Below are 16,521 nucleotides of genomic sequence, written 5' to 3' on the forward strand. Positions count from 1 at the left end.
TATATTATTTACCTTGGAGCAGCTCCAAAGCCTGCTGGAGTTCCTTGATGGCTGTTTCGACGTCCTCGTAGTTGAGCGCGGAGATGGCGAACTTGGCACGTTTCTGTGCCTGCGAGATGACCTCGTCTGTCTTGATCATCTCGGAGATGTCTTCTTTAGAGAGTGGGGGGTGTTCAGGGGCCTTGGCCTGGGGTGGGGACGGTTTCGGCAGCTTGACGGGGGCCTTTGGCATTCCCAGTTTATTTGGCTCCTCCTTGATGATGGCGGGAGCTGCCGGCAGGTTCAGCGACTCGTCGAGCGAGTCGGGCGCAGACGGCAGCAGCGGAGGAGAAGCGACAGGCGATGCGTGTTCCGACTTCTCGGGCGACCTGATCTCGGACGGTGGTTCTGGAAGCGACACCGCGTCGTCGTCGTCGTCGTCCTGCGGCTGGTCCTGCGACCAGCTCCCCACCTCGCGCTCCTCCTCCGGGGTGACGTAATCGTTGGGGTCCTGGTTGTTCTTCAACGCTTTGAGAATACGCATTGAGTGGAACTTGGCGTACTTTTTGCTTTTTTCGAGCTCTTCGCGACGCGAGTCGAGTTGCTCGGGCCACAGGTTGAGCACCTGGTAGAAATCGAGCGCTGCTTTGAAGTTGTCGACTGTTTTCTTCGAGGCCGTATGGTTTGCTATTTCGTTGAACGACCGGTTGAAGATGGACGTGGCGAATCCCCAGACCAGCTTAAAGCTCGATTCCGGGTCGTTTATGAGGTTGTACGACTTCTCGGACGTCTCTTTGAGAGCCAATTTGTCCTTTTCGATCTCGTCCAGCAGTCCCAGAGCGTACGTTTCGATATCCTTTGCCTTCAGGTGCAATTGGTTGTTCAGAATCAGCTCTGCCGCATACAGCTTGCACAGATACGCCACGGTGGGCTGGACGGCGGTTAATTCGGTTGAGCGTTTAATAAATGGAGCAATGAGTTTCAAATCGGGAGGCAGCGACATGATAGATAAATTTAATTAATTAGGCAAGTTTTTTTTACCTTTTAATTAAATTTCTCTTTTGGGGACGCGAAACCGAATTCTGAACGATGGACGAGAACCAATCGAGAGTGGGTGATTTGCCGCGCGCGAAGACTTACGGAACAGTGGAGGTGGGGGAACTAGAGGTGGCGCAGTGCGTGGTGTCCAAACGGGTGTCTGACTCGTGGGTGAACGCGACACAGCTGGCCAAGCTTGTTTCTGTCATCCGGCCCAAAATCTCGGGCTCTTTGGAGTCACAGGCCAAGCAGGGTGCGCACGAGATCGTCCAGGACGGTCCAGCAGAGCTCCACGGCGTGTGGGTGTCCATTGAGCGGGCAACCAGCCTGTGCAAAGAGTACGACATCTACACTCCTCTGGCCCCGCTGTTTGCCTACTCCGGCCAAAAAGACCTTGCACGGACCGTTTCGAGTCTCACAGAGCCGGACGAGGTCTCCTCCCCCGCAAAGAAAGTGAAAATCGATACAAACCTGCCCGCCCTGGAGGTGTTCAACCACGACAGCCCGGCACAGAACACCAACAGCCCGTACGCCCTGGCCCCGGTGCCCGACAACGAGGTGGACGAAAAGAGTAAAGTGGCATTGTCGTCGCTGTTCTTGCCCAACCAGAAGGAAATGTCGCTCGACAACGTGGTTATCGACGCCCCGATCGACGACAATGGCCAGACAGCACTCCATCTGGCAGCCACACTCGGCCGCATCTCGCTGGTGAAAGATCTGGTTTCTCGCGGCGCTAATAGACTGCGTGGCGACAACGATGGCCAGACCGCGCTGATCAGAGCCGTTCATGCTACAAATTGTCTGGAAAACTCGTGTTTCGACTCGCTTCTGGACTATCTATACCCAGCAATCACTATTCTCGACCACAAGGGCCGGTCCATCTTGCACCATATCGCGTACACGTGTGGCCGCAAGGGCCGCAACGAGGCCTGTAACTACTACCTGGAGACGCTGCTGGAATGGGTGGTGAAAAGAGGCCCCTCTTTGCCAGAGGGCCAGCAAATGAGTCTGACTTCGTTCATGCAGGAGGTAGTGAACATCCCAGATCGCAATGGCGACACTTGTTTGAACATCGCAGCCATGGTGGGAAACAAGCAGATCATCCAGCAACTGTTGGAAGTTGGGGCCGACCCTAATAAACCCAACAAGGCCGGCGTGCGGCCGGTCGACTGCGGAATCAACGTCAGCTCTGCCAGAGCCCCGCTGCACAACCCGTCCGTGTCGCAGACGGTGCCAGAAACGCCGAAAATGAGCAGTTTGAAGATCCTCGAGTCGTTGCAAACGTTTGTGTCGCAGCTCGGAAAGGACTTCAAGGACGAGCTGGACTCGAAAACCAAGCAGGTCGACGAGATCCACCCGAAACTGCGCGAAAAAACGTACAAGCTGTCGGAGAACCGCAAGCAGTTTGACGAGCTGCACAAGCTGGTGCGCAAGATCGGCGACTATAAAACCAAAATCATCAACCTGGACAACGCGATCCGCGAGGAAGAGCAGCGGTTCAATGAGGAAACAAAGGAACTTCCTATCAACTCCAAGACCTTCGACGGGGACTTCGACGCCGACGAGCCGTTCACCGTGTGGTCTGTGTATAACGAGGTCGAGAGACGTCTTCAGGAAGCCAAGCCGCAGCCGACTTCGGTTGCAGACTTTATCAACAACATCGACGCTTCCACGCTGTTGGCCTCCGAGCAGCTCGACGAGCTGCCACCGTCGGTGATTCTGGAAGCCAGAATCAACGCCTATACCAAGAACAACGCCATGCTGATTGAGAGAACGAAGAGCCGCCGCTCTTCTAGTCAGGAGCTCGAACAGCAGTTCAAACGTGTCATTGGGCTCTGCATTGGAAGCGCGGTCGAGGACATCGACGAGAAATTGCTGGGCAGTTTGTTACTGAGCGTGGAGAACGATCCGGATCCAGAAATCAGCCAGATCAGAAAGGTTCTCAGTATAGTCAACGAAATAGAAAAATGATTTTTGTGTTCATCAGTTGGCGTATGGATTTTTGTTGTAGTTGACTTTGGAGTCATTGGCCGCTTTGGCCAAGGAGTACGGATTGTTCTTGTCTCTGATTGGCTTCTGTTGGGCCGGGAACGCGTGGGGGCTCTTCATACTGGTAGGACTGGCTCGTGGGTACTGCTGAGTAGGTGGGGGCAGGTTCATCGGCTCAGGATACGGTCTGCCATACTGCTGAGGAGCAGGCTGCTGGTATTGCTGAGGAACCGGCTGCTGGTACTGCTGGTACGGTGCAGGCTGGTTGTAGTGAGGAGACCCAGGCTGTGGGTAGTACTGTTGGGAATGCATGAGCGGAGGCGGTGGTCTTCTTGCGCGAGGAGACCCCGTGTTCTGCTTTGGCTGTCCTGGAGGAGGTGCGTATCCATTTGGATTGGCACCGTAAGCTCCTGCTGGCGGACCCGCCTGACGAGGATGTCCTGCTGGAGAGTATCCTCCTGTTGGCGCTGGGGCCCCGTACGCTGCGTTCCCGTTTGGAGAGTATGGAGACTGCAGTTTCTGGCCCGGAGCAGCCTGCATTGGAACCAGATGCTGCCCACTATTGTAAGGAACCTGCTGGGGAACAATGTTGTCTGGTGGAGCACGCTGGAAGTTGGAGTTCTTGTACGCTGGTCTGTGTTCCACAGAGCCTGTGGAACCGGATCGCGAGCCACCCCCCAGTTCGTGCGGCTGCAGGTATGGATTGTGTGCCCGTGGAGGATAGTCCCCGTACGAAGGGGCGTCGTAGAACTCGCCGCTGTCGTTGCTGGCACTTCTATAGACGTCTTCAAGTGGACCTCCGACGACTCCTTCGCGGTCGGCCCTCTGTTTTGGAACGTTCAGTGTGCTTGCACTTGAAAGTCCGTTTGGATGCTCGTACGCAATGTTGGGCTGCATGGCCTGTTGGTAAGACTTGTTGAACTCTGTGAATGGCGACATGACTCTTTCTTGAGAAAGCACTCTTCTGTCCACAGGAGTGTGTTCTCCCGAGTCCGACGAAACCAGCGACGTTTTGCTATTGTAGTTTGGATTTGGCTGGGCAAGAGGCGACAGGTGGTTGCCGTCAGGAGTGGTGAACGATCCAACTGATTGCGACGATTTCATCATCGTCTGTTTGGACGACGCAGGATTGACAAAGTTGATATCGTAGTCGTCGTCCTCGTCGTCGTCCTCTTCCTCTACTTCGGATCCCTCTTGCGGATACAAATCGTCGATGGCAGATTTCTCCTTCAAGTCCATGTCGGCCAAAGAACTGTCAATGTGGTCCAGATCAGGCAACTGGGCGTATTTGGAGTAGATGTTGGACAGGTTTCCTGGAGACCTGTGTATTCCCGGTGGAGGGTTGCGTAAACCTTGTTTCTCGGGCGATACAGGTCTCGAGATCTGTTCAGGCTGTGCAACCGGCAGCTCGTCGTCGCGCTTTCTGAACCGAAGCTCAGAGTACAGCGATCCCTTGTCCTCCACAGACTTGTGGTCGACCTCCGGCACCTTTTTCGGTGAGGTTTGCGAGTTGATAGTCTGTGTTTCCAAAGCAGGAGACCGAGGCTCTGCTCCGAACGCGTTCTTTGGATTCGGAGCAAACGTTGGCGATTGAGGATTCGAAAAGGACCGCACTTTACCAGAAGCAAAGTCTCTAGAGAAATCCAGCATACCAACAGCCCCAACTGTTCCTTCTGTTGAGCCGCAACCGGTGTACCCGTTGCTGACCTTTGGCTGTAGAATCTCCTTGATTCCTCTTGTCCATTGGTACGAGGTCCACGAGGCCGTGGTTGCGCTGCCCGTGAGCTGCATCAGGTCGTCGACCTCCAAGTAGTGCAGTTTCGGGAGGACGGGGAGAGCAAATAGCAACGAGTCGATCTCGGACTTGTCCGCGTTCAGCCGCTTTGGTCTTCCATAGAGATGGTAAGCGTCCAACAATGGTATCAAAAATCTAATCAGAGTATCGTATCCAGGAACAGACGAGTGTTGATCTGGCATCAGGAAGATGGAACAGTCCTTTTCTCCTTCATCCTTCGAAAAAACGATGGATCCGTCCAATTTGATCATGGTACTCTGATCGATCACGGAATAGTTCTGAGGATAAACGGCATAGATGGAGTTGGCGTTGGTAATGGTAGCCATGGCCAGCTTTTTTCCCTTCTTCTCCGACTCGTAGAACGTGACTTTCCCAGGAACAAACTTCTTTTTGTGTTTTTTGGCTGGTGGCTCAATCTCTGTGAAACATCTTTTCCAAGGCATACCTGCTCCGAATCTGACACTGGTCCAGTCCTCGTGCACAAACTTTGTCTCTGCAAGAACAACCTTGATATCCGACAGAAGCGATCCACGTGCACTCAATAAGGCACCAGTGTACGCTTCCTGGAGAAGTTTGTACTCTGTGGCTGCGAGTCTGAAAGCCGCATGCCACCGGCGGAACTGCTCAACGGAGGCGATCTGGATCAGATATCTATTTTTCAAAGTTGTCGAGACGATGATGACGTTTTTCAGGTCTCCGTTGCTGGAAGGCAAAACGTCGACGGCTTTGAAGGTTGCATCGGTGAAGTTGATGTAGGACGGTTTATTGTTTGTTTTGGTTTTGGCTTGGAGTTCCTCCATCAATTCGACGCTGTAGATGGCCAGCTGATTGCCGATCAGCACTCCGTACACTTCCGACCACTTCCGATCAGCAGCCTGGCCTTCGGAATCGAGGTCTTTCAATAGCATGAACACACCTTCATTGTATCGGCGATGAGTTTGGGCAGACAGCAGAGTGACGATCGGAGATAAGGCCGGACTCAGCTCACCGCGAGACTCGGCTGTGACCACTCTCTTGGGCAGTGAAGAGCTCTCTTTGGGCGAGGAACCCGACTCTTTTCGGGAAAAAGCCCGTAGCTTGTTCATCTGGGGGATAAAAGATAATGTTTATTATTTTTTGGGCGATGTTGAAAAAAATCAAAACCGAGCGCGCGAGCCACGACCGTTGCTTGTACAACGGAGAGGCGCAATAGCGAAAAAAACCCAGCGGGCCTACAATTGCCAAGAATCTTGTCAAATTTGCCAGAGTCAAAACGTGTATTTTCAAGTGTATAAAGGTGGTCCTGGCGAACGATGCGTTAGATGCGGTGTACACTCGGCTAGAGCTGTGCGGCTGAATGGCGTTCCAGTTTGAGCAGCGGTTTTTTTTTAACCGAGCTGGTCAGACGAGCAGTGTCGTGTCGATCTTGGTCAGGGTCTTTGGATTTCAGGTTGAACGAGCGCAGAAACATCGGCGACTTAACCCCCACCGGGGAGTTTGCCACAATTGCCTGTGTACTCTTGCGGATCATGCCTTTGAACGAGTCCAATGGGGTGCTGATCCACTGCGGCTCTATGGGGCCAAACCTGACCAAAAGCGGCGAATCCATCGAGATCTCGTCGCACTCGTGCGAAACGGACTTGCTGATTGACATCTCGGTGCTCGACCTTGACATGGTGTACTTGTGGAGCGTTTCTGTGTCTGTGGTGTTTGTGGTGTCTATGCTGCGGCTCGAGACCAGTTCTGTGCTGAACCGGCGTCTTTTGCGCACCGTGTGCCACACGTACGCGGCAATCAGCAGAAATACGATCCCGGCTAGCGGAAGTGTCAGTCCCAGCACTAAGGGCAGCTGTGACGCGGTCTGTTTCGCCTTAGTTTGCCGACTGACAGTGGCTACCGAGTTGGCATACTGGGTCATTGTGGCCGTTATTGTTGTGGTAATGGTGGTGATATCGTCGTCCGCCACCATGCTGAACTCAGTGAGCGTGAAAGACATGCTTTATTCAGCGAACACACTAAACTATTTATACCTTTACATCTGTCTAATAATTGTTTGAGACAAATCTGACGTATCACCACCCACGAGGCCAGACCGTTTAGCGCGAGCTAGAACCCTGGTCTAGATTCCGCATAGATTCCATGCATATGCTGAGCATATGTGTCGTCTTGGAGCTGTGAGTTTCTTAGTACTAAACCCAATCACAACGACCTCGTCACGCTCACCCCATATTCGGCCGAACTTGCTTCACAAAAAATTAACCATTTTTCTTTATGATTACCGTTATTGGATCTCTCAACTATGACATGGTGACGTACTCGTCGCGCTGTCCCCAGGGCGGCGAGACAATGCAAGGCATCCAGTTTGAAGAACATCTGGGCGGAAAGGGTCTGAACGAGGCCATTGCGTCGTCCAGACTGTCGATCCATAAGGGCCATGTGCGGATGTGGGGCAATGTTGGGGACGACGAGCACGGCAAGAAGATGCTTGCGGCATTGCACGACGCCAAAGTCAACACCGAGCTGGTTTCTGTGCTCAAGGACGTCAGTTCCGGTAGTGCAACGATCATTGTCGAGACAGACTCTGGTGAGAACAGAATTATAATTATTCCAGGAGCAAACGGCGAGCTGGACCCGACCGAGGAGCAGCTAGCGGCTAACTTCAAGGACGCAGACTCCAGCGACTACGTCGTTGTGCAGAACGAGTTCCCTGGTGTGCGCAAGGTGATTGAATGGTTGCACGCTAACAAGCCGCAAATCACCATAGTTTACAATCCGTCTCCAGTCAAGGCAGACCTGTTGGACGTTGAGATGTTGCAGAAGGTGGACATTCTGGTTGTCAACGAGGGAGAGGCCCAGCAGATCGTCAACAGCGACAGCTCCGACGACAAGCTTCTGCTTGCTTCTCTACACAAGTTGTTACCTAAAACCACCGTCATTATCACCCTTGGAGGCCGTGGCTGCATTCTGCAGAAAGAGGAGACCGTCGAGCAGGTTTCTGGAGTCAAGGTGGAGAAAGTGGTGGACACGACGGGAGCAGGTGACACGTTTTTGGGCGGAGTTGTTTCACAGCTGTATTTTGGAGCCGACCTGGTTACTGCGGTCCAGTTTGCTACAGCCGCAGCGTCAGAGGTGATCCAGAAGAAAGGAGCAGTGGAAAGCATTCCAGAGTACTCTAGACACGCATTGAAAATTTAGATATAGACTATAAATTAAGATTTATCTTCACTCAATAGGTCTTCGGGTAGGTTTAGTTTGAGTGAGCGTAAGGATGGTAGCTGAACGGCAGACTTTGAGCCAACGGAGTTTCCCAGCATCGAAGACGAAAGTGGGAACGAACCACTCAGATTGATACCGCTCGGAATAGAGGTCAACGAGGTGGACGGATGCAGTTTGGGAGACACGGAAGGAGTTTGTAACGGGGTTGAGTCTGGGGTTTGCTGTCTGTTTTGCGTCATGTGGCTGAGTCCCAGGAGATGTAATGCGGCCGAGGAATCCTTGCTGGGGACCATGGTGGCAGTTGGCGATGACGGGATTCCCGGGGAGTTTGGCCTGGACTTCTTGAACTGCGGTTGGGGGGCCTTGGACCCGCCCGTGAACAGATCTGTGCTGGAGAATGAGCGTGCTAGACCAGACAGATTACTGGACGAAGAGGAGTCTGTCAGCTGGACCGATCCAGACGACGCGATCTGCGGCACAGAGCCCGCAGACGGTGTCCGCAGGGGAGTGAGTCGTAGCGTGGAAAGAGAGTTTAAAGCAGGTGGTCTGTTGTGCACCGCTGGTGGAACAGGATGGGGCTGGGAATGTTGGAAGTATTGCGATAGACTCGGTAACGATTTCACGTATTGGATGTCGGAGGCGCCCGACACCAACGCTGCCGCTGCCAGTTGGGTCTGCTGGGCCTGCTGGGATTGTTGAGCTTGTTGGGCCTGCTGGGACTGTTTAGTATGGTGTACATGGTGTTTCTCCTGCTGGAGGTTCTGTAGCTCCTGTGAGGCGGCCGTGGCGAGAATATTGATGTCCAGTGCAGATTTCACGGTAGTGAGCACGGGCTTCCCGGGGGACGACTCCTCGGAGCTAGGCTCCTCGGTCTTTTTCGGTTCTGTTGGCGACCGTTTTGGGATTTTGGACGTGGAACTGGATTTTTTCAAAAAGGCCGGTCTCGAGCTCTGGCTGATGGCGTCCGTGAGCTCCCAGTCTGGATTATGGAGGTTTTTCCGTCTGGAGTTCGGATTCTTGTGTATTCTGGAGTGTCTAGTCAGCTCGTCGGACCTGGAAAACCTTTTGAAACAGCCAGGAAAGTTACATTGGTGGGGTTTTTCTCCGGTGTGTGTTCTGATGTGTCTGGTTTGGTGTTCGAGCCTGTGGAACGCCTTGTCGCACATGGGGCACTTGTACGGTCGAGGCAGGTCGCTGGGAGGAATCTTCTTTCTCAAATTGCCGTTCGCACTGGTGTTTTGCGCAGCCGGGGTAACGGCAGACCCGTTGCCAGAACTTTTTTCCGACGCCGTGCCCGAAGAAGACGAACTGTCCACTTCTGACGAGCCAGTCTCGACGGTCTCCAAGGGAGTCTTCAAGGCAAGGTTAGTTGCCATTCTGAATGTGGTTTGAGACTCTGGAGGAATTCTGGAGGACATGTAATAATTTTTTTTTTTTTTTTTCACCGAAGGAATATGGGGTAGTGGGGAAGGAGTAGCAACACCTCGACAATTTGCTCTAGACTTAAAAGTTGAATTATGTTAAAAGTTGCTCACGACAGATTCCTGGTCGAGTAAAATTAATGTGTGTTGTTTGCAAACAGATATCTCCTCTTTTTACCCGTTTCTTTTGTTACAACGGCTTTTACTGGCCAATTGTGGGGAGAGAGCACCTGTACACCGCGGAAGAAAAAAGCAAAAAACAACAGAGAAAAAAGTCACAGCCCGAGTTACCCTGACGTGGAAATCAATGTTTACTCACCGGTCGAGGTCACCCCGACATGGTCGAGCGGACAGCGAAGGGGATGGTTGAAAAACGCTTCTGTGGTGGCAAATACATCTATATACACTGCAAATAAACGTCTATCAATTGGCCGGACCCAGTGGCCATGTCCGGCCGAACAGCTGCCCCTCTTCCGGCGAAAGTCCGAAAACCCACACCCCAGTATTCGCCCCGTATAAATAATACTGCTCTGGCACTTTTTTAGAGCAACGTATAATTTAGTACTCTTTCCAAAATGTCCAAGGAGCTAGAAACAAAAGCCATTAACACGATCAGAGTGCTTGCTGCTGATGTGGTTGCCAAGGCAAACTCCGGTCACCCTGGTGCCCCAATGGGAATGGCCCCAGCTGCCTACGCTGTGTTCACCCAAATGAAGTTCAACCCAAAGAACCCTAACTGGATCAACAGAGACAGATTTGTTCTCTCGAACGGTCACGCTTGTGCTTTGTTGTACATCCTGCTGCATTTGTTCGGATACGATTTGTCCATTGAGGATTTGAAGTCCTTCAGACAGCTCAACTCCAAGACCCCTGGTCACCCGGAAAGAGGTCTTCCAGGTGTTGAAGTCACCACCGGTCCTTTGGGTCAAGGTATTTCCAACGCTGTTGGTTTAGCTATTGCTCAGGCTAACTTTGCTGCTACCTACAACAAGCCAGGCCACACTCTGTCCGACAGTTTCACCTACTGTTTCTTTGGTGACGGATGTATGATGGAGGGTGTTGCCTCTGAGGCTATGTCTCTTGCTGGTCACTTGCAATTGGGTAACTTGATTGCTTTCTACGATGACAACAAGATTTCCATCGACGGTAGCACCAGTTTCGCCTTCACTGAAGACGTTACCAAGAGACTTGAGGCTTACGGCTGGGACATTCACGTTGTTGAGGACGCAGACACCGACCTTGCTGCCATCTCTGCTGCCATTAAGGAGGCCAAGAAGTCCCCCAAGCCATCTGTGATCAGAATCAAGACCACCATCGGTTACGGTTCGCTCAAGGCCGGTACTGAGTCCGTTCACGGAGCTCCGCTCAAGCCAGATGACATTGTCCAATTGAAGAAGAAGTTTGGTTTCGACCCAGAAAAGTTCTTCGATGTCCCACAGGAGGTTTACTCTCTCTTCCACAAGGTCTCTGAAGCCGGTGCTGCTGCTGAGGCTGAGTGGAACAAGGTCTTTGCTTCTTACCAGAAGGAGTACCCAGAACTTGGTGCCCAACTTGCTAGAAGACTCAAGGGCGAGCTCCCAGCCGACTTGGAGAAGGTTTTGCCTGTGTACAAGCCAGAAGATGCTGCTGTGGCCAGCAGAAAGCTGTCCGAGATCTGCTTGGGTAAGTTGCAGGCTGAGTTGCCAGAGTTGATCGGTGGTTCTGCCGACTTGACTCCATCCAACTTGACCAGATGGTCTGGTGCCACTGACTTCCAATCAGAGTCCTCTGGTTTGGGTGACTACTCTGGTAGATACATCAGATTCGGTGTGAGAGAACACGGAATGGGTGCCATCATCAACGGTATTTCTGCCTTCGGTGCCAACTACAAAGTGTTTGGTGCCACTTTCCTCAACTTTGTGTCTTACGCTGCCGGTGCCGTGAGACTTTCTGCTCTGTCTCACCACCCAATCATCTGGGTTGCTACTCATGACTCCATTGGTTTGGGTGAGGATGGTCCAACCCATCAGCCTATCGAAACTCTGGCCCACTTGAGAGCCATTCCTAACTTGATGGTCTGGAGACCAGCAGATGGTAACGAGACCTCTGCTGCCTACATCAAGGCCATTGAGAGTACCAAGACTCCTTCCATCCTTGCTCTTTCTAGACAAAACTTGCCTCAATTGGCTGGTTCTAGCATCGAGAAGGCCTTGAAGGGTGGTTACACTGTCTACGAGGTTTCTAATCCAAAGCTCATCTTGGTTTCCACCGGTTCTGAGGTTTCTCTCTCCATCGATGCCGCTAAGGTTCTTGCTGACAAGGGTATTCCAACTGCTGTTGTGTCTCTTCCAGACTTCCACACCTTTGATGCTCAATCCTCTGACTACAAGCTGTCTGTTCTTCCAAACGGCGTGCCAATTCTCTCTGTTGAGGTGATGTCCTCTTCGGGATGGTCCAAGTACTCCCACGCCCAGTTTGGTCTCAACAGATTCGGTGCTTCCGGTAAGGCAGGAGATGTGTACAAGTTCTTCGAGTTCACCACCGAGGGTGTTGCCAAGAGAGGTCAACAAACCTACGAGTTCTTCAAGGACAAGCCATTGATTTCCCCATTGCTGACTCCTTTCTAAATACATTCTAAATAGGTGGCTTTTAACTCCAAACGTTTTTGAACGGGTCTTCGGACGTTGTGTAGTTGTATTGCGGTTGCACAGGCTGGCTGAACGCCTGAACGGACGGATGCACCTGTGGCTGTGCAGTAGGGACCTGGGTCTGTGGCTGGGGCTTCGAGTACAGACTCAAGATGGACTTCTTGAGGTCTGGTCTATTATTCTGGACCGGTTCTGGTTTTGGCGCCGCTCCAAACAAACCTGACGAGAACAGGTCGTTTGACGAGAAGGTAGCGGCAGCGGCCGGTGCTGGTGCTGGCGCTGGTGTAGGGGTGCTGCTCAGAGACTCCAGCAGCGAAGGTGTTTGTTGCACCGGCTGTGCTGGCTGTGCTGGCTGTGCTGGAGCAACTGTTTGGGCAGACTGGGCAACTGCTGGAGCCTTAGCGTCGGGCTCGGTGGCGCCTTTCCATTTTTTCATCTCGTACTTGGTGCGAATGAAGTTCTCAATCTTGCTCTCGTCGGGCACGTAATTATCGGGCAATTTGTCCTCCCAGTACGTGTTTGCCCGCAGGTTACCCCACAGCACCATGCTCTTGACCTGCTCGTCGGTCCACGAGTCCAGGTCCACCGACTTGACCCGCGAGATGTGCGTTCCCATGCTCCTGTGGATCCCTGAACATCTGATGCAGACGAATATGCCCAAGTTCCAAGACGCCCAGCGCGGGTTCTTGGACACTTTACAGTCTGCACAGTTCTTGTTGGCCGGCTCGCGCAGCAGAGTCTTCAAGATCTGCTGGTTTCTCTCGTTGTGCTTTCTCTGGCCAGACATGAAAACAATTAATTTCGCTCTTTATTGATTTGAAATATATATAGACAGCAAACAGACACACCTCGCACCGGCTTCTTTTACTAGTACACGAGTCTGGACCGCATGTCGCTGATACGTCTGTCAATGTCTCTGGGGAGTCTATCCATGTTGGAGGCGATGCGGATCCGCTTGTCTCCCGGCAGGTGGTAGTATTCTTCCATCAGGTCGCCGTCGATGCAGTTTTTCGGTGGGTTGTAGTAGCCCCTGAATTTCATATAATCTCGCTCTGTAAGAGAGCAGAACTCTCTGATCATCTGTTTTTGCAGTTCTTTGAAGAAATTGATCTCCGAAACGCTGGTCAACGGATGTAGACAGCCAATCTGACCCTGTAGACACCCGTAGATGATCGACTCGGACCCGCCAATGGTGAGAGTTCCTTTCTGGAAGAACGTTGGCATGTCTCCAACATAGAAGTTGACCGGGTTTTCCAGCTTGGTGCGCCGCATCTTGACCAAAAACCCGTGATTGTCCTCGTCGCTCATCTCAGAAACCTGCTCGGGACACCGCAGAATCGAAATGTTGCCGAACTTGTCGCCAACAACCACCGTGTCGTAGTCCAGTTGCAACATCCTGGTCACGTGCCGCTGAATCGAGTCGTCGATAAAGTCCACAAAAACGTTTTCCAGCGGTTTGAACACGGCAAACCGCACGCTATCGCGCACGTCGGCCACCACCACGCGGAATCCCTGTGTTTTCAGGTCGACGATCTGGAAACAGTCGAGTCTTGTGCTCGACCGTTTGACCAGCTGTTTGAGTCCAACGTCGTACAGGATCAGCTCGTTCTCGCATCCAGCAAGCAGTCTTCCCTGAAACGGAGTCAGCGCACAAACAATGTGGTCTGTTTTCGTCCTCTGGAACAGCTCCAACGATCCGTTCGAGGCAATCTTGTACAGACTGATGAACGCGCCGTTGTTGTTCCGCGAAGGCAGCTTCAAACCCTGTGCAGACGAAACAGCAAGGAAAGGTTGGCCCTCCTTACTGTCAAAGTTGACCCAACACGCGCGCAACACCGTTTCGTTGGCCATCTCCACCGTTTGCAAAACTCTTTTCTCTGCCACCGAAATAGCTTGGATACAGCTTGCCCATTGGCCCTCGACCCTGTCGTAGCCAAACTGCTGGTACTCCTCAGACTTGTCTTCGTCAATATGGCCCTTGGTGTCCATATCGTTCTCCAAAATGTACATGATCCCGTTCTTGTCGGTGCAGTCACAAAGATGTCTTGGGGTGTACCGCAGACCGATATTCTCTATCAGTGTGTCGTTCTCCAGCTGATCAATGGTCAAGATGACCAGGTTGTTCCCGTAAACGGCCAAAACACCGTTTTCTGGGATATCCTGACTCTTCAGCGAACAAACGTCTTCGAAAACCGGTTTGGTCAGAGGAGTGATTTTAAACTCGGACGGCCGAGAGTATCCCAGATAGGTTCGCGACGACAAGATACAAACAGCGTTCTGTCCTGTCACTTCCAGCTTGGACAGCTGCACTCCACGGGGACCGGTGTACTTGTTTCTTGGGTTTGAGAGATCACCAGACCGGAGATCCATTTGCAACCGAGCGTAGACTCCACTCTCCATTCCAATGTGCACGTATAGCACGGAAGTGGCCAGCTCAGACTCCTCGTCGTCGTCGTCCGCATCTTTGCTCAGAACAACTGCTGTGTCGCGCATGTAGCAAACCATCAAAGAAGAAGCGGCCGAACTCAGAACTTCTTCGCTGATGGTCGCAAGTGTAGACTCAAAGTCAGTGGACAGAACAGTCAGCGACTTGTCCTGACACCCAATTAGCAGATATGGGAACCTTGCTTCTCCGGACTGGAGTTCTCCCAAGGCGATAGATGTGATCTGCGACCCAAACTCCTTGTGCTCGTTGTACTCGATAAGTCTGTCAAGCTCATCCAGCTCGAAATAGACAACCTCGCGGTTCGACAGTGCCACGGCGAGTTGCGAGTTTGTTCCTGTACAATGCAAAATGCGGATACCCGGTGGAGGAGCCCAGTCTGTTGTCTTCTGCGGGGAATCGTCCTGGTAGAAGATCTGTCTGACTCCAGTTGGATGGACTTGCACCAACGAGTTGTTCCCGATCTGGAACACGCCGAGTGTATTAGAGCCCAGGTTCAGACCCGAGTTCTCCACCTCCTCGACCTCCTCTCCAATTCGAAGAACCAACGTCCCATCAACAAAGGAAAGAACGATGTATTTGTCGTATTCGTCGTCTCTGCTCAATTTGCATGCAAATACTTTTTTCACCGTAGACGGCAGTTCTTGTGCAACCAGCTCACTGAACGGCAACTCGTGGTTCAACACTTTTAAAGCAGACCGCGGTCCGGTGCCACAAAGAGAATAGATGACTGGAAGACTGGTGGTTTCATTAGAATTATGCAGTCTCGCGTCCACCATGGGGTTGATGTTTTCGACAATATTGACGAGATTCAGGTTCTCAAACGGTCTGGTCTCGATCTCTGTGTTTTCATCGCTCAAAACTGCAATCTCGTCGGGATAATCTTGCGAATTAAACTTCCTGGCGTTCTCGTCGCCCAGCTTCTCAAATTGGTACAAATATTGATCGCCAGACTCGCAGTTGGCGTATAGGAATCCTGCTCTGAAAATCAGCAACGAGCTGCAAATCGGCATCGTGTCAAAATACTGGATCTCCACAGAGTTCACCAACCCTGCCTCTCCACGAGACTCGTCGCTATCTTGAACAATATAGTCAAGCGTCACCTTGAACAAGTCACCAAGCTCTGTTTGTATCAGAACAAAAAAGGTATTTTTCAGCTTGTGAACAACTCCACAAATTGCCCGACTGTGTTTCTTCTGGCCATTCCGTCGAGGAATCGGAATCGTGTGTGTCATTTTCGACAAACACTTATACTGGATAATACCCTCTGAACATAGCAAAACCCCAGAAGGTCCCTGGCCACCACCAGGCAATGCAATCAATAAATTAGATGAGAAACTCACGTCCTCGCTGTATCTTTTCACCACGTGGTTGAGACCAATGTCAAGCTCATAATAACACAGAGTTTTGAATAGCTTTTTGTTCGAGTCCTCCAAGTCGGAGTAATCGCACTCCAAAGAGGCAAACTGCGGATTCTCAAATCCAACATCCAACCCACAAGTGGCGAAAGTTATAACTTTGGATTTGTTGGCTTCCAACGGAGAAGAAACTTGTAGATTGTGTTTGTGATCAGCAGTGAATTTGTATACGAACTTGTTTTTCTCAATGGCCGCAACCATTGCCGCCCGACTAAGGCCATCAACAGCAATATATTCTCCCGGCGAGATTCTTCGAAGCCCCGTCTTGAAATACGGCTCGTTAGATACGCTCTCGAACCGTCCCTTGGCATTGTTCATTTCCAATACCGTCAGATTTCCGCTATCTGAAGTCACAATCAACAGGTCTTTCTCCGAACCACTGCTCCGCAAACATTCGATTGTCCGAAGATGACTGAAAGTATTCTGAGAAACGACTTTGTAGAAGTCTCCGTTGTTTCTATTAAGTTTCCATAGCTCTATGCTTGTCGCCGTCGCTCTCACAACCTCCTGCTGTTTCTTGTTTCCCGTAAAATTCCCTATACAGCACTTGACTCCCGTCACGGATGGCCGGATCGTCAGACTGTATACAGACAGATCTGGGTTAAGCGACATCTTC

At 51.8% G+C, this 16,521-nt stretch overlaps 17 protein-coding genes across 17 annotated transcripts; 9 read left to right on the forward strand and 8 right to left on the reverse strand.

Moving 5' to 3' along the window:
- Window positions 1–4: 4 nt before the first annotated feature.
- OGAPHI_006652 (uncharacterized protein) lies at window positions 5–982 on the reverse strand (the record flags this gene model as incomplete). The annotated part of the gene is made up of 1 exon (XM_046207960.1): window positions 5–982. The coding sequence occupies one exon, from the start codon at window positions 980–982 to the stop codon at window positions 5–7; it is 978 nt and encodes a 325-aa protein (XP_046058369.1).
- Window positions 147–1,001, forward strand: OGAPHI_006653 (uncharacterized protein; the record flags this gene model as incomplete). Its single annotated transcript, XM_046207962.1, has 2 exons — window positions 147–475; window positions 620–1,001. The coding sequence occupies 2 exons, from the start codon at window positions 147–149 to the stop codon at window positions 999–1,001; spliced, it is 711 nt and encodes a 236-aa protein (XP_046058370.1).
- A 67-nt stretch (window positions 1,002–1,068) lies between these two features.
- OGAPHI_006654 (uncharacterized protein) lies at window positions 1,069–3,320 on the forward strand (the record flags this gene model as incomplete). The annotated part of the gene is made up of 2 exons (XM_046207963.1): window positions 1,069–2,955; window positions 3,162–3,320. The coding sequence occupies 2 exons, from the start codon at window positions 1,069–1,071 to the stop codon at window positions 3,318–3,320; spliced, it is 2,046 nt and encodes a 681-aa protein (XP_046058371.1).
- On the reverse strand, window positions 3,001–5,886 carry OGAPHI_006655 (uncharacterized protein; the record flags this gene model as incomplete). The annotated part of the gene is made up of 1 exon (XM_046207964.1): window positions 3,001–5,886. The coding sequence occupies one exon, from the start codon at window positions 5,884–5,886 to the stop codon at window positions 3,001–3,003; it is 2,886 nt and encodes a 961-aa protein (XP_046058372.1).
- OGAPHI_006656 (uncharacterized protein) lies at window positions 4,304–4,600 on the forward strand (the record flags this gene model as incomplete). Its single annotated transcript, XM_046207965.1, has 1 exon — window positions 4,304–4,600. The coding sequence occupies one exon, from the start codon at window positions 4,304–4,306 to the stop codon at window positions 4,598–4,600; it is 297 nt and encodes a 98-aa protein (XP_046058373.1).
- On the forward strand, window positions 5,407–6,837 carry OGAPHI_006657 (uncharacterized protein; the record flags this gene model as incomplete). Its single annotated transcript, XM_046207966.1, has 2 exons — window positions 5,407–5,646; window positions 6,178–6,837. The coding sequence occupies 2 exons, from the start codon at window positions 5,407–5,409 to the stop codon at window positions 6,835–6,837; spliced, it is 900 nt and encodes a 299-aa protein (XP_046058374.1).
- On the reverse strand, window positions 6,120–6,776 carry OGAPHI_006658 (uncharacterized protein; the record flags this gene model as incomplete). Its single annotated transcript, XM_046207967.1, has 1 exon — window positions 6,120–6,776. One exon carries the CDS (start codon window positions 6,774–6,776, stop codon window positions 6,120–6,122), a length of 657 nt encoding a protein of 218 aa, XP_046058375.1.
- Window positions 6,838–7,077: 240 nt separating the features above from the next.
- On the reverse strand, window positions 7,078–7,347 carry OGAPHI_006659 (uncharacterized protein; the record flags this gene model as incomplete). The annotated part of the gene is made up of 1 exon (XM_046207968.1): window positions 7,078–7,347. One exon carries the CDS (start codon window positions 7,345–7,347, stop codon window positions 7,078–7,080), a length of 270 nt encoding a protein of 89 aa, XP_046058376.1.
- On the forward strand, window positions 7,085–7,975 carry OGAPHI_006660 (uncharacterized protein; the record flags this gene model as incomplete). Its single annotated transcript, XM_046207969.1, has 1 exon — window positions 7,085–7,975. The coding sequence occupies one exon, from the start codon at window positions 7,085–7,087 to the stop codon at window positions 7,973–7,975; it is 891 nt and encodes a 296-aa protein (XP_046058377.1).
- OGAPHI_006661 (uncharacterized protein) lies at window positions 7,546–7,941 on the reverse strand (the record flags this gene model as incomplete). The annotated part of the gene is made up of 1 exon (XM_046207970.1): window positions 7,546–7,941. The coding sequence occupies one exon, from the start codon at window positions 7,939–7,941 to the stop codon at window positions 7,546–7,548; it is 396 nt and encodes a 131-aa protein (XP_046058378.1).
- A 14-nt stretch (window positions 7,976–7,989) lies between the features above and the next one.
- Window positions 7,990–9,414, reverse strand: OGAPHI_006662 (uncharacterized protein; the record flags this gene model as incomplete). The annotated part of the gene is made up of 1 exon (XM_046207971.1): window positions 7,990–9,414. One exon carries the CDS (start codon window positions 9,412–9,414, stop codon window positions 7,990–7,992), a length of 1,425 nt encoding a protein of 474 aa, XP_046058379.1.
- On the forward strand, window positions 8,234–8,695 carry OGAPHI_006663 (uncharacterized protein; the record flags this gene model as incomplete). Its single annotated transcript, XM_046207973.1, has 1 exon — window positions 8,234–8,695. One exon carries the CDS (start codon window positions 8,234–8,236, stop codon window positions 8,693–8,695), a length of 462 nt encoding a protein of 153 aa, XP_046058380.1.
- Window positions 8,795–9,388, forward strand: OGAPHI_006664 (uncharacterized protein; the record flags this gene model as incomplete). Its single annotated transcript, XM_046207974.1, has 1 exon — window positions 8,795–9,388. One exon carries the CDS (start codon window positions 8,795–8,797, stop codon window positions 9,386–9,388), a length of 594 nt encoding a protein of 197 aa, XP_046058381.1.
- A 578-nt stretch (window positions 9,415–9,992) lies between the features above and the next one.
- OGAPHI_006665 (uncharacterized protein) lies at window positions 9,993–12,023 on the forward strand (the record flags this gene model as incomplete). Its single annotated transcript, XM_046207975.1, has 1 exon — window positions 9,993–12,023. One exon carries the CDS (start codon window positions 9,993–9,995, stop codon window positions 12,021–12,023), a length of 2,031 nt encoding a protein of 676 aa, XP_046058382.1.
- OGAPHI_006666 (uncharacterized protein) lies at window positions 10,368–12,831 on the reverse strand (the record flags this gene model as incomplete). Its single annotated transcript, XM_046207976.1, has 3 exons — window positions 10,368–10,967; window positions 11,202–12,042; window positions 12,188–12,831. 3 exons carry the CDS (start codon window positions 12,829–12,831, stop codon window positions 10,368–10,370), a joined length of 2,085 nt encoding a protein of 694 aa, XP_046058383.1.
- OGAPHI_006667 (uncharacterized protein) lies at window positions 12,197–14,390 on the forward strand (the record flags this gene model as incomplete). The annotated part of the gene is made up of 2 exons (XM_046207977.1): window positions 12,197–12,457; window positions 13,302–14,390. 2 exons carry the CDS (start codon window positions 12,197–12,199, stop codon window positions 14,388–14,390), a joined length of 1,350 nt encoding a protein of 449 aa, XP_046058384.1.
- OGAPHI_006668 (uncharacterized protein) lies at window positions 12,912–16,517 on the reverse strand (the record flags this gene model as incomplete). The annotated part of the gene is made up of 1 exon (XM_046207978.1): window positions 12,912–16,517. One exon carries the CDS (start codon window positions 16,515–16,517, stop codon window positions 12,912–12,914), a length of 3,606 nt encoding a protein of 1,201 aa, XP_046058385.1.
- Window positions 16,518–16,521: the final 4 nt, after the last annotated feature.

The sequence above is a fragment of the Ogataea philodendri genome (genome assembly GCF_020536065.1).
Source record: "Ogataea philodendri strain CBS6075 chromosome Unknown scaffold13, whole genome shotgun sequence".
Classification (NCBI taxonomy): domain Eukaryota; kingdom Fungi; phylum Ascomycota; class Pichiomycetes; order Pichiales; family Pichiaceae; genus Ogataea; species Ogataea philodendri.